Source organism: Pelophylax lessonae (assembly GCF_965119305.1).
Source record: "Pelophylax lessonae genome assembly, chromosome: 1".
NCBI classification, from domain to species: domain Eukaryota; kingdom Metazoa; phylum Chordata; class Amphibia; order Anura; family Ranidae; genus Pelophylax; species Pelophylax lessonae.
Window position 1 is genome coordinate 267,312,278 of NC_138768.1, and position 12,997 is coordinate 267,325,274.

Genomic DNA, 12,997 nt, shown 5'->3' on the forward strand with positions numbered 1-12,997 from the left:
CAGCTTACCTACATTAATGGTCTGGTATCGATTGCAGTGATGAGTGATTGTCATTGCTCAATGACTATAAGGGAAATACTATACTGTTAAACACTGGATGTATGCTCATTATTCTGATACCATGATTTATTCTTGGAATTGTGAATGCTTCGCTGTACTGTAGGTGGCTTGTCGCCCTAATGTTGGTTTTGTTTTTACTGTTCTGTGTTTAAAAACTCAATAAAAACCATCCGATTTAAAAAAAGGAAGCTTAAAAGCTTGGTGAGGAACAGAAAAAACTCTGCTACTAAGTTGAGATTTTGGAAGACCGTTTCATGTCACGGGTCATTCACTATGGAGAGACCGAACACAGCAACAAGACACAAGGTAGTTTTACTGCATTAGCAAGGTCTCTCCCAGGCAAAGATTTCAAAGCAGACTGGGGTTTTAAGATGTGCCGTTTAAAAGATGGCTCTTTTGAAGTGCCACAAAAACGGGCAACACTGAGGACCATAGGTGAAGTGGTTGGCCAAGGAAACTTAATTAGGCAGATGAAAGACACCATGCTTCCCTCTGACATCGGAAGATGTCCAGCAGTGCCATCAGCACAGAACTGGCAGAAAGCTGTGGGACCCAGGTACACCAATCTACTATTCAGAGAAGTTTGGCCAGAGTGGTCTTCATGGAAGAATTGTGGCTAAAAAGCCATACATCCGATATGGAAAGAAGGATAAGTGACTCAACTATGCACAAAAACATAGAACTGGGGTGCAAAAAATTACAGCAGGTGCTCTGGACTGATTGATTAAAATGTTAGATATTTGGCTTTAGCAGAAGGCAGTTTGTTCCCCAGAGGGCTGGAGATCATTACATTATTGAGTGTTTGCAGGTAACAGTGAAGCATGGTGCAGGTTCCTTGCAAGTTTGGGGCTGCATTTCTGCAAATGGAGTTGAAAATTTGGTCAGGATCAATGGTGTCCTCAAAGCTGAGAAACACAGGCAGATACTTATCCATCCTGATCTCAACAGTGGGATTTGAGGCAGCCTACATCTATAGATCTGTGGTTAGTTCTCCAAGATGTTTGGAACAACCTACCCGGTGAGTCCCTTCAAAAACGGTGTGTAAGTGTACCTAGAAGAACTGATGCTGTTTTGAAGGTAAAGGGTGGTCACACTAAATATTGATTTGATTTAGATTCCTCTTTTGCCAATTTACTTTCTATTTTAATTGATAAAAATAAAAACTTTTAACACTTCTATTTTCTGAGATCACAGTTACAGCAATTTCTCACACCTGCCCAAAGATTTTGCACAGTGGAGTGTGTGTGTGTGTGTGTGTATATATATATATATATATATATATATATATATACATACATACATACACACACACACACACACCTCAAAAAAATTAAAGGAACACTTTTTAATCAGAGTATAGCATTAAGTCAATTAAACTCCTGGTATATTGATTTGGTCAGTTAAGTAGCAGAGGGGGTTGTTTATCAGCTTCAGCTGCTTTAGTGTTAATGAAATTAACAACAGGGGCAGTAGATGGGAAACAATTAAACAACCTCCAAAACTGAATGTTTTTACAGGTTGAGGCCACTGAAATTGTTTTCCCTATTCATCTTTTCTGATGGTTTTTCACTAGTTTTGCATTTGGCTAGGGTCAGTGTCACTACAGGTAGCATGAGGCGATACCTGGACCCTATAGATGTTGCACAGGCATTCCAACTCTTCCAGGAAGGCACATCAATATGTGCCATTGCCAGAAGGTTTGCTGTGTCTCCCACAACAGTCTCAAGAGCATGGAGAAGATTTCAGAAGACAGGCAGTTACTCTAAGAGAGCTGGGCAGGGCCAAAGGAGGTCCTTAACCCATCAGCAGGACCAGTATCTGCTCTGCGCAAGAAGGAACAGGATGAGCACTGCCGGAGTCCTACAAAACGACTTCCATCAGGCAACATTGTTCAGCATGACTGGTTTGGTGATGGGTCTGTGATGGTCTGAGGAGGCATATCCATGGAGGGACACACAGATCTCTCTACAGGCTAGACAATGACACTCTGACTGCCATTAGGTATTGAGATGAAATCTTTGGACCCATTGTCAGACTACGCTGGTGCAGTGGGTCCTGGGTTCCTCCTGGTGCGCGACAATGCCCAGCCTCATATGGCGAGAGTATGCAGCCAGTTCCTGGAGGATGAAGGAACTGATACTACTGAATGGCCTCCATGCTCACCTGACCTAAATCTAATAGATCACCTCTGGGACATTGTTTTGTCACCAGGCCACCAGCTAGCACCTCAGTCTATTCAGGAGCTCAGAGATGCCCTGATCCAGATCTGGGAGGAAATACCCCAGGACACCATCCTTTGTCTATACATATTACATGCACTTTAGCTGCATGCTCATCATGATTGTATAACAGTTGTACTATCTAGGGGCACAGGAGATATAAGCACAACTGAGTGAAATAGATATTGATATTTCTGTGTCGTTGTAGGTTTTCATCACTGTCCATGTCCCTACTGGCCAAATGTCTCAGAAGGAGAAATCTCTGCAACTGGGGCACAAACTGCACACTTTTTGATGCACAGGTTAAAATAAAATATCCTATAGGGTTTTCCATTCTGCCTTTGACTCCTTTGGAGAAGTTGCCCCTCACTCCCTGTTCTGGGAATGTGTTTCACAAGAATATCAAATGAGGGTATGTCTCTCAAATAGGAACAAAGACAGAAATAAAAAAAGCAAACAGACATTCTACCTCTTCTTTGTGCTATTCAAAACTAAATAATAAGAGCCTTTTGCTTTCAGTTGAGCAATGAAATTAGGAAAATTATGTAACCAGACTTTGGACAACTAACATTTTGCTTCACTGTAACAACACTGGCAGGCAAGAAAGTTTTACACGCGATACCCATTGACTTGTATTAAATTGTGTGTCAGCATGCAGGACTTTGGTGCACTTCCTGGAAGATGCACTGTCTAATACAAGTAAATGGGAGCGCACCAAAAACAGAGTGTAAAATGTGCATAAATCACGCTGCACCCAAACGGTAGAGCACCAGTGTAAAACCCACTCGAACACTTTGTAAATCTCTCATACCTGTAATATGTCATTGAAGAAATGGCCCACAGAAGTGGGAATATCTTCTAACTGTTGATCATTCAACCACTTGAGCACAGCTGTGTCTCCACCCAGCAGAAGATGGCACACATAATCGGAAACTTTGTGGCCTAGGGGGCCAGAAGCTTCACTGCAGAGGTGCCGCACACATGCCTCATGGTAAGCCTCCGCTCCTACCTGTATAAAAAAAAAATGACAACAGCTTTAGAGATTTAAAGACTGAGACTGCCTCAATTAAAAAAAGTAAACTTTAATTTAACTTCTGTAGTCTAAATGTATTACTAATCTACTGGTTTCTTACTAAATGCTCTCACCTGAGTGAACAGCTCCTTTTCACTCAACTCCTTGTAAACAGTTGCCTGAACTTGCCTGGCAAAATCCTCTCCACAATGAGGTGACAACAGTGACAGTAGATCCAGGAATGCATGCCGTATAAGTGGGCATTTCTGAACTGGGGACATCAGCCAGAACACAGGAAGAAGATGCTGGGCTACTTCCTCTCGTGCACTTTCTGAAATACTGAATTAAGAAGAAAACACATGATAATTTAGGGAGGAAAATTCAATTATAGCTACTCAATAATGCAGGGACCTGGATGTACACGTAGCATCTATCTTTAGTTACAAAAAAAAAAAAAAAAAAAAATGGAGGAATATTTTTATTTTTTTGCCTCCAAACGATTGCCAAGCACCCAGCCTAACCATAGCTTCTTGCTTCTCTCAGCCGGATCTTCCACACAAATTTGGATAGCAGAAATGAACCAGCTAACTAAAAGTATCTGGAGAATGATGCACACAGACTTTGACACATCTGTATGCTTGTTTATTTTCCATACCCATCTAAATTAGCTACACCTGATTGAGTTTACAAGTCATTTTTAGGAAGGGGGTAATCCTTTTTCCAACTCCCTGATTCTGTTTTTACATTTTTTTTTATGACATATGGGTGTTCTATCTTTCACTTGGATGTTATCCATTGGAGTAAATACAACGGGATAAAACAAAAACTGTGGCTGTCTTCATTTCAGGCTGCAAAGCAACAAAATGTGATTTTTTTTAAAACGTAGGTGACTTTTTTCTATACCCACTGTACAGGACTCTTAATGCTTTAGCATAAGAGTCCATGAGTTCTGGTGAGTGCAGGAACATCAGAGAGGCACACGGCACTGAGATTGTTGCATGTATAGCGCATCAGTACAGATGATTGCACAATAGCAAGGGATACAAGTAACAGCGCTTTATTTTACAGACTGTGCAGTGGGAAAGGTTTTATTCAAGTTCTAGCACCTTATTGCAGAGACTACACTTTTGGGACACTAAATATATGGATATTTTTTACTACAGCTTACCTGTAAAATCCATTTCTTGGTGTACAACGGGACACAGAGCCATATTCATTACCATATGGGTTATAAGCCACCTTCAGGTGAATGGACACTAGCAACCAATCAGACAGGAAGTCCCTCAATATAACCCCTCCCACACAGGATGTACCTCAGTTTTGTAGCAAGCAATAAAAAGGCCCCATACAAGAGGGGAGGGACATATGTGTCCCGTGATGTACTCCAAGAATTAGATTTTACAGGTAAGCTGTAGTAAAAAAATCCATATTTCTTTTTCATACGTCACGGGACACAGAGCCACATACATTACCATATGGGACGTCCCATAGCAATGCATCTAAAGGGGAGGGGGACACCATAAATACGGCCATCAGACCAAAAAAAAGATCGACACAGCTGCCTGCAGAACACTGCGGCCAAATGCAGACTCCTCCTGGGTCCTAACATCCACTCGATAGAAACGAGTGAACGTATGTACTGACGACCAAGTCGTGGCTTTGCAAATCCAAGCTATAGAAGCTCGATGGCGAACTGCCCCAAGAGGCACCTACTCTTCTGGTAGAGTGTGCCTTTACAGGAAAAGGTGGAACCTTCCCTTTCAAACCATACGCCTGGATAAAAACCTAGCAAATCCAATGCGAAATCGTAGACTTCGATGCTGCCTGCCCTTTCCTGGCCGGTTTTGCAGCACGAACAAAAGATCGGTCTTACGAACTTGAGCCGATCTTTCAAAAAAAATCTTAAACAAAATATAGTGCCTATACTACATCAAGAGACTGTAAATTGTTCCTCCTCTGTTTGAGGATCTGGAAAAAAGGAAGGCAGTATATTGTCCTGATTTAAATGAAAAGCGGACACCACCTTGGGCAAAAAACCTGAGTGTGGATGTAAAATCACCCTATCTTGATGTAAAATCAAGAATGGCCCTTTACAAGAAAGCTGCTAGTTTCGATACTCTTCTGGCTGAAGTTATCACAATCAAAAGGACCAGTTTTCTGGTCAAAAGAACCAGGGGGATATGCCCCATGGGCTTAAAAGGCTTTTTGTAAAACTGCCAGCACCAAATTTAGATCCCAAGGACACAATGGTGGCTTCACTAGAGGAAGCATACGTAACATCCCTTGGACGAAGGTTTGAACCAAGAAATGCGAAGCGATCGGTTTCTGGAAAAAAAATGAAAAGGCTGAAATTTGACCTTTAATAGTGCGCTCAAGGCTAGATTCATATCTACCCCTACTTGCAAGAAGGCTACAATTGTCCCGATAATATATTTGCTGGGATGCCATTTCCTGGCTTCACACCAGGGAATTCAAGGATTTCAAAACTCCGTAATAAATGCTTCCAGAGACTGGTTTTCTAGCATTCATCAGGGTAGAAACTGCAGGGCCAGATATACCCCGCTCTTTCAAAATGAAGGCTTCAATAGCCAAGCCATCAAATTTAGAGAGACTGTACAGCAGGGTGCAATTTGTGCATACCAAACCCTCCTCAACCATGCTGGAGCTACCAGGATTACTGATGTCCCCTCTTGCTGGATTCTGCGTAACTGACACAGTAGCAGCTGAAACGGAGGAAAGGCATAGATCTGGGAAAATTCCTCCCAAGAAGTCACCAAAGCATCCACTCCGACTGAGTGGATCCCTGGTCCTGGACACAAATCTCTAAAACTTGTTTAACGTGGAGGCCAACAGATCTACATCTGGCACCCCCAGCGTTGGCAGATTGATGCAAAGATCTCCGTGTGTAAGGACCATTCCCCCCGGAAACACCTGTTGACGACTCAGAGTCTGCCTGCCAGTTTTCTATTCTTGGAATGAAGACTGCTGACAGGCATGGAACAAACTTTTCTGCCCAGGATAGGATAATATCCACCTCTTTCTGGGCTGACTGGCATTTGGTGCCTCCCTGATGGTTGATATAAGCCACAGCTGTGGCATTCTCGGATTGTACCCTGACAGGGGGCCCCGAAGTCTGGGCGTCAAGTACTTTAAAGGCCGACAGACTGCTCGGATTTCCAAGATATTGATGGGGAGACTTTTCTCTACCCAAGACCACTTCCCTTGGTCAGTGGTTTCCTCCAGAACTGCTCCCCAACCAGAGAGACTGGCATCTGTAGTCACTACCTTCCAGACTACTGTAAGAAAGGATTTCCCTTTTTCCAAATTTTTGGTTAAAAACCACCAACTTAGACTCTGACGTACTCTTGGTACCAGAGACATGCACTAGTCTAGGGACTGGACCTTTCTGGTCCATGCTGACAGAATGTTGTTCTGTAAGGGTCTGGCATGGAATTGAGCAAAGGGACATACTCTGAATGTGGACACCATCTTCCCTAATAACTTCATGTAAAGACGTACAGAAGGATACTTTTGCCTTCTTAAGGATCGAACCAGATCCTTCAGGTCTGTGACCTTTGATGGCAAGAATATCTTTGCCTGTATTGTGTCCACAAGGAAACCCAGATATTTCAGACGCTGGCCCGGCTGTAATGCTGACTTTGCCAAGTTCAGGATCCAACCCAGACATTCTAAGAAATGGAACTGTTTGAAAAACATTTCGGCTTAGAGCCGAAGCCGATCGATCTATTAGTAATAGAAAGTCTAGATATCCTATCACTGATATCCCTTAAGACCTTAGAGCGGCCAATACTGGACCTAGGATCTTTGTGAACACTCTTGGAGCCGTGGCTAACCCGAAGGGCAGGGCCACAAACTGAAAATAACGGTTTTCTACTGCAAAGTGTAAAAGCCTTTGATGGGCTTGCAATAAAGGCATGCGATGATATGCATCCTTGATGTCTATGGAGGATAGAAATTCTTCTCCCTGAGACCATGACTGAACGAATTGACTCCATACGGAAAGTATGAATGTTCAGAAACTGGTTCAGAGCTTTGAGATCCAGAATAGGTCTCACTTCTCCATTTGGCTTGTGGACTACGAAAGGTTTGAGTAAAAACCCCTGAATCTTTCGTCCTCTAGAACCTCTGTAATCACTCTTTGGGACCTTAACTGGTCCAGAGCCAGAAAGCGAGATCTTTGTAGAGGATCTGCAGGTATGTTTGACTTTACAAACCAAGGATGCGGGAACACCGGAAATTCCAGTTTGTATCCCAGCGAGATAGTGGAAATAACCCAGCTGTCCTGAATTATTTCTACCCAGACCTTTGAGAACCGTGGCAGCCTTCCCCCCACCCGACTGAGTGGGGGCGCCTCTTCACAAGGAAGGCTTGGAGGTAGACTTGGTAGATCTCTGGGCCCAGGGTTTCTTTTGCCCTTGCCCTGAATGCTTGGTTCTACCAGACGGGCTGAGGCTGTCGCAACTGCCTGGGATTAGAAGCACCAGTAGTCTGAGTGCTGGGAATCTTAAAAGGAACATTTACTTTACCTCTTAACAGGTAGCAACGTACTCCCCCCCCCCCCCCCCCCCAAATCCTTTGGATATACTTATCCAGATCATCACCAAAAAAGACCTAGGCATTATCCACAGGACAAATTAAACTTTTGTTAACTGAAGAAATGGGGCAGCATCCACAGAAGGTATACTCCACAGGTACAATAGTGAAAACCTTTTAGGAGGAACAAAAATCCTATCAGGATGATCCCAATCAGCATACATTAACTGCTCCAAGAGCGGATGTAAGGAAAAAGCATGAGGACTATGAAGAGGGAGCAATTATCCTAGAGAGGAAAAAGAGACTTAAGACATCTCTAAGAGGTAATTTGTATCCAAACCGGTCCATTTCAATGATAGACTGAATTAACAATCTCTGGGTTTGAGAGGCTGTGTATGACTCCTCAGATCCTGACTCCCCAGAAGTGGATTCAGCTTGACCTTCTATAGGGTCCTCCACAGCTGCTTCTTCCACATCCCTAGCCCAATCCCAAACAGGTGGTGGCTCAGGTAAGGGGGATCTATCATGTTTCTTCCCTCCTTGCGATGCTGCAAACATGCCAGCAATCTTACCCCCAAGGCTGGCTAAAGCCGATGACAAAACATCCTTAGTGTCGTAGATTGTGACAGAAGCACCAGGAGTAGCTACTATGCCTGACAACCATAATGGCTCAGATTGGCTAATCGCCTCTGGCTCTGCGGGGGGGAGTAGACACAGAGGAAGCATGGCTAGGACCTTCAAGGCCTGACAGTGACATCACAGTGCCCAGCTATTTCCCTCCCCCCCCGCCCTTTTTCGGGTGGACATTGCTCTTAGGCAAGACAAACTTGAGGTACTAACTTTGCGTACCGAAACTCCTGTTTAGGAATTGCGCCGTTTGTGGCTGTACTGCGCATGCGCGGCATGCTACGTGGCGTCCACGTCAATCGCATCTAGACACACCCCTCTTGCTCCAAGTGTATGCTTGTGTATAAATGGCGAAAAATGTGCGTGCGCACACGAACGATCCCTGGCTACAAACACACCACTGAAGGCATTGCTTGACCAAAGCTTTCCGAGGAGCGGAATGCACGGGCCATTACGCGCCAAAGCAAAACAGCATGGGGTGAGAGTAGCTTAGGTAGTCAGGTGCTTTGTCACAGCCGATACCTTTCAGGTGATCAGCACAGGGTGAAACAGATTGTTTAAACAAACAAGATATGCTTTGGTCTTGTAACAAGAATCCAATCTTCACGTGAGCTTTATCGCTTGCTGACCTTCAAGGACTGGGCAACTCCCTTGGACCTGTAGGGCACCCTGCCAGAGAGCCTTTTGGATTGGTTTTACCAAGGGTCTGGATCCCAGGGTCCAGAGCCTAAGGAGGACAACGTTACAGGCAAAATCTTGTATCTGCTTTGCCGAGGCTCAGGTACCATTCTTTTAGTCTGACTTTTTTTGTATGGATTTGATTGCTAACCCCTTAGATTCAGAGATCTTTGATCGGGGTATGTAGCATAATCTTCTTTCTTCTTCTTTGAGAAAACAAAGTGTGGAGAGCCTCTCCACCGTGACCATCACCTTTTAGACACTGGCGAAAAAAACAGAGGTACTTCCTGTGTGGGAGGGGTTATATAGAGGGGACTTCCTGTCTGATTGGTTGCAAGCATCCATTCACCTGAAGGTGGTGTATAACCCATATGGTAATAAATATGGTTCTGTGTCCTGTGATATACGAAAAGAAATATGCTTTTTAATTTAATTTATTTGTGTATTTATAAATGTTTGTGATTAACACAAGGGTGAGTAAATATCAGGGGGTGAATTTTCATAATTTGAAATAGATCTGAAAACAATAAAAGGGTTGCTGGCAACAAGAGATATGTGACAAAATATCCAATCAAGTTGCACCCTGGGACTTGTACACTCACCAATTTCCCTTTAGAACTGAAGACAACAAAGCATATATGTGCTGCAATTGTCCGTGTAGCATATTGTGAGACACTTTTTCATTTCTTTGTGGAAGATCCAGTATCAGCTGAAGAAGTAGGTTATAACAATTCTTCTCCTGTACAACAGGCACAAGGGCTCGAGCAGCAGCAACACGCACTGCATAGATCGGGTTTTTTCTCAGCTCCAATAAAGGCTCTATAAGACAGCTGATAACAAACAATCTATTATAATAACAGCATAACAACAAGAGTACAGATTTTAAGCACTGCTCTGTTTAGTAGGGTAATAAGTGTATTTATGAGGGAAGTCTCTAGATGACCAAACTCACTGTAGAGAAGTAAAAAACACTCAATCTAGGGGCCTCATCCAGCATTCACAATGTATATGAAGGAAATGAATAAGCACCTTGCATCAGCATCTCCTCCAGGTTGTAGCTTGGCAAGGAGCGTGAGGATAGGATGTAGACTGGGATGCAGCATTTTCCTTTTCCTTGCCATATGCAATTCCTGCAACAGGACATCTAGCAGGCCAGGAAATCGCCGTAGTAGAGCTCCAACATGCAGTGTGCTCTGCACTGTGCTATCCATATCACTGCGGGATAACTCCAGCATGCCAACTGTGAGAGCAGCTGGATACAATAAGAATGTGTTTATATTGGTATGGCTGTTCATTCACTTACACCATCATATTGTATGCAGGATAGAAACCGCTCAACTTACTGAAAAGCTGTAAAGCAGCATTACGCATAGCCCAGCATGGAGAACTCAGACTGATGAGTGCCACAGACATCATGGGAACAGCATAATTGAGCATTGAGGAACGAAGGCTTGCTGAGCGCAGCATGCTCTGCAACGCGTGAACTGCTGTAACCTGAAACAAAAAATTGTGTGACCATGACCCCGCATGCTCTAAAACAAAAGAATACATCACTTCTGAAGTTGTATTCTGTCTCACGAGAATTTCCGTAACATATTAGTTTTTGATATGGGAACATGAAAAAAAAAAAAAAAAACTGATGATCATGTATACCAGGCTTTATTCTTTTACCTTAACATTTGATTCTATAGGGGGTTCAATGGTTCTCTCACCTGGGGCAAGTCTCGTGTTTGGTCCCAGTTGGTGGGGAGAGTTTTTTTAGCTAATGCTAGTAAAGACAATACACACGTTTCAAGTAGTGGGTGTTGAGATCCCTCAGCTGATAGGATACACTGCAAAAGAACAGGAAAACCAGCAGCTCTGCGAGTGACAGAGAGGGTGGTCTGAGACTGGGCCACAAGCAATGCCTGCAAAATCAAGAGCATATAATTTAGAAAAATAAATTAAGGAACCCCAAGGGGTCATCTACAATCATTTTTGTCTGTTCCTTAAGGAATTCTAATAAAATAAATACAAGCAACTAGCAATCATTCCCCATCTAAAGCAAAAAAAAAAAAAAACATGACAAAACCATCATCATAAGTATTATATGTTTTTAAAGTGGACAGGTCATGCAATTTACCAAGGATTTATTTGCCCAGGGATATAGTTCCCACTAGCTCATGACCATATCCAACAATAATATTTGAATAAAATAATGCTCAACCAGATACACTAATCCAATAAAGGAATTTACTCTTCAGCAGTTAATAATATTGCATCTTTCACATTTTGTTTTTGCTTCTTCTGGATCAAACAGCATTTAATAACAAGATTAGCTTTATATTGGTGGATAGTTTGCCTCATACCTTTTCCATCATTTCCTTTGGTAGCTCTCTCAACTTTGGGTCTTTGTGATGAAACAATGCAGAACAAAGTTTGGTAAATCCTGCACTGCAGCCATCTACAGCCCCCTGTAGGACACACAAAAACACATCAAAACTCCAAATCAACAGCTGGACAACACAGATTTATGCATTTCTGTGTCCCCATTTTTGGAGCTGACCAACAATAAAGGAAAGGGATGGCCCTAATTTGAACTACTAAAAACATAAAACATCTTTATAGTATTTTAGGGAAATCACTGAATTGTTTAACTTCTTGATTTATTCATAATAATCATACAATAGAGGGTTTTGTTTAAAAAAAAGTAACAAAGTGTGTGGGCTTTGGTAATAATGGAATTTTTTTACTCACAGTAAAATCTCTTTCTCTGAGTTCATCGACGGACACAGCGCTCAATAAACCATAACTACAGGGTTATATCACCTTCTGCAGTAGTACTAGGCAGAACAAAAATCTTGGCTATGGTCATGGGCCGTCCTTTAGCTGATATATAACCTCCCTCTGCTATGGGTATTCAGTTTAGTAGCAAGCAGTATTAGAAGTATCAAAAACTCCTTAGAGGAGTAGGTGATGTGTCCGTCGAATTCAGAGAAATTGATTTTCCGGTGAGTACGAAAGGCCCATTATGAGTTCACATTGTAAGTTTACAAACTCACATAATATATATCAATATACTATAGGACACATGTTTTTGATGGATTTCCTGGTCACTTACATCCTTTAGTTGTTTTGAGATGACTGATGCCGGCCCCTCTTTAAGAGGCGGGAGAGGAGCTGGCACCACAAGTTCTTTTTTTCTTTCATTTCTCTTCCTTTTTGTATTTTGTCTACAATTTTGCATTTAATAACAGTTTTCTTTGCATTGTAATATAAATGAGTGCATTATTGTATGAAGATTCAATTTCAACCCTCATAATTCTTTTTTTTTTTACAATTTTGTATCCGAATTACCTTTAATAAATGTTTTTAAACAAAAGAAAGGCCCATTTTCTCTTTAGTTTATCGACTGACACAGCGATCCATAAATCATAACTACAGGGATGTACAAAAGCAGTGCCATAAGTAAAATGAGGGATGGGGAAAATAAATAGCCCAAGGCTAAACACAAGAGCCCTAACCGGGTCACAGGGGCTCAACCAGGACACAGGAGCCCCATCTGAAATAAAAAAAAAAAAAAAAAAAAAACACCCCTCAAGAGGAAACAGCCCCTCTTAAACAGCAGCCTGCAAAACCTTGCGGCTAAAAGAAGCATCCGTAGATGCCAAAATATCTACTTTGTATAATTTGGTGAAATGCCCGTCTTGCAAACCTGAGATAATGACATTTAATGAAGAAAGAACCAAGAAATACTAAGCGCCTGGGTAGAATGCGCCTTGAAAGGGAAAGGAAGAACCTGACTTTTAATAGAGTAGGCCTGAGTCACCGTCTGTCCGATCCACCTAGAGATGGTAGCTAAAGAAGT

The 12,997-nt window shown here is 42.4% G+C and overlaps 1 protein-coding gene across 1 annotated transcript in view; it reads right to left on the bottom strand.

The window, feature by feature from the left end:
* The window catches only part of LOC309544260 (tRNA (32-2'-O)-methyltransferase regulator THADA-like), a gene marked incomplete at its 3' end in the record, with an annotated part of 123,454 nt that overhangs the window by 14,751 nt on the left and 95,706 nt on the right, over positions 1–12,997 (bottom strand). Inside the window, exons 20-26 of the mRNA XM_082243164.1 lie at positions 11,499–11,603; positions 10,863–11,057; positions 10,494–10,644; positions 10,180–10,402; positions 9,753–9,980; positions 3,426–3,630; positions 3,091–3,288 (exon numbers count right to left, since the gene is read on the bottom strand). Coding sequence (XP_082099290.1) covers positions 3,091–3,288; positions 3,426–3,630; positions 9,753–9,980; positions 10,180–10,402; positions 10,494–10,644; positions 10,863–11,057; positions 11,499–11,603 — 1,305 coding nt within the window. The remainder of the gene's footprint in view (positions 1–3,090; positions 3,289–3,425; positions 3,631–9,752; positions 9,981–10,179; positions 10,403–10,493; positions 10,645–10,862; positions 11,058–11,498; positions 11,604–12,997) is intronic.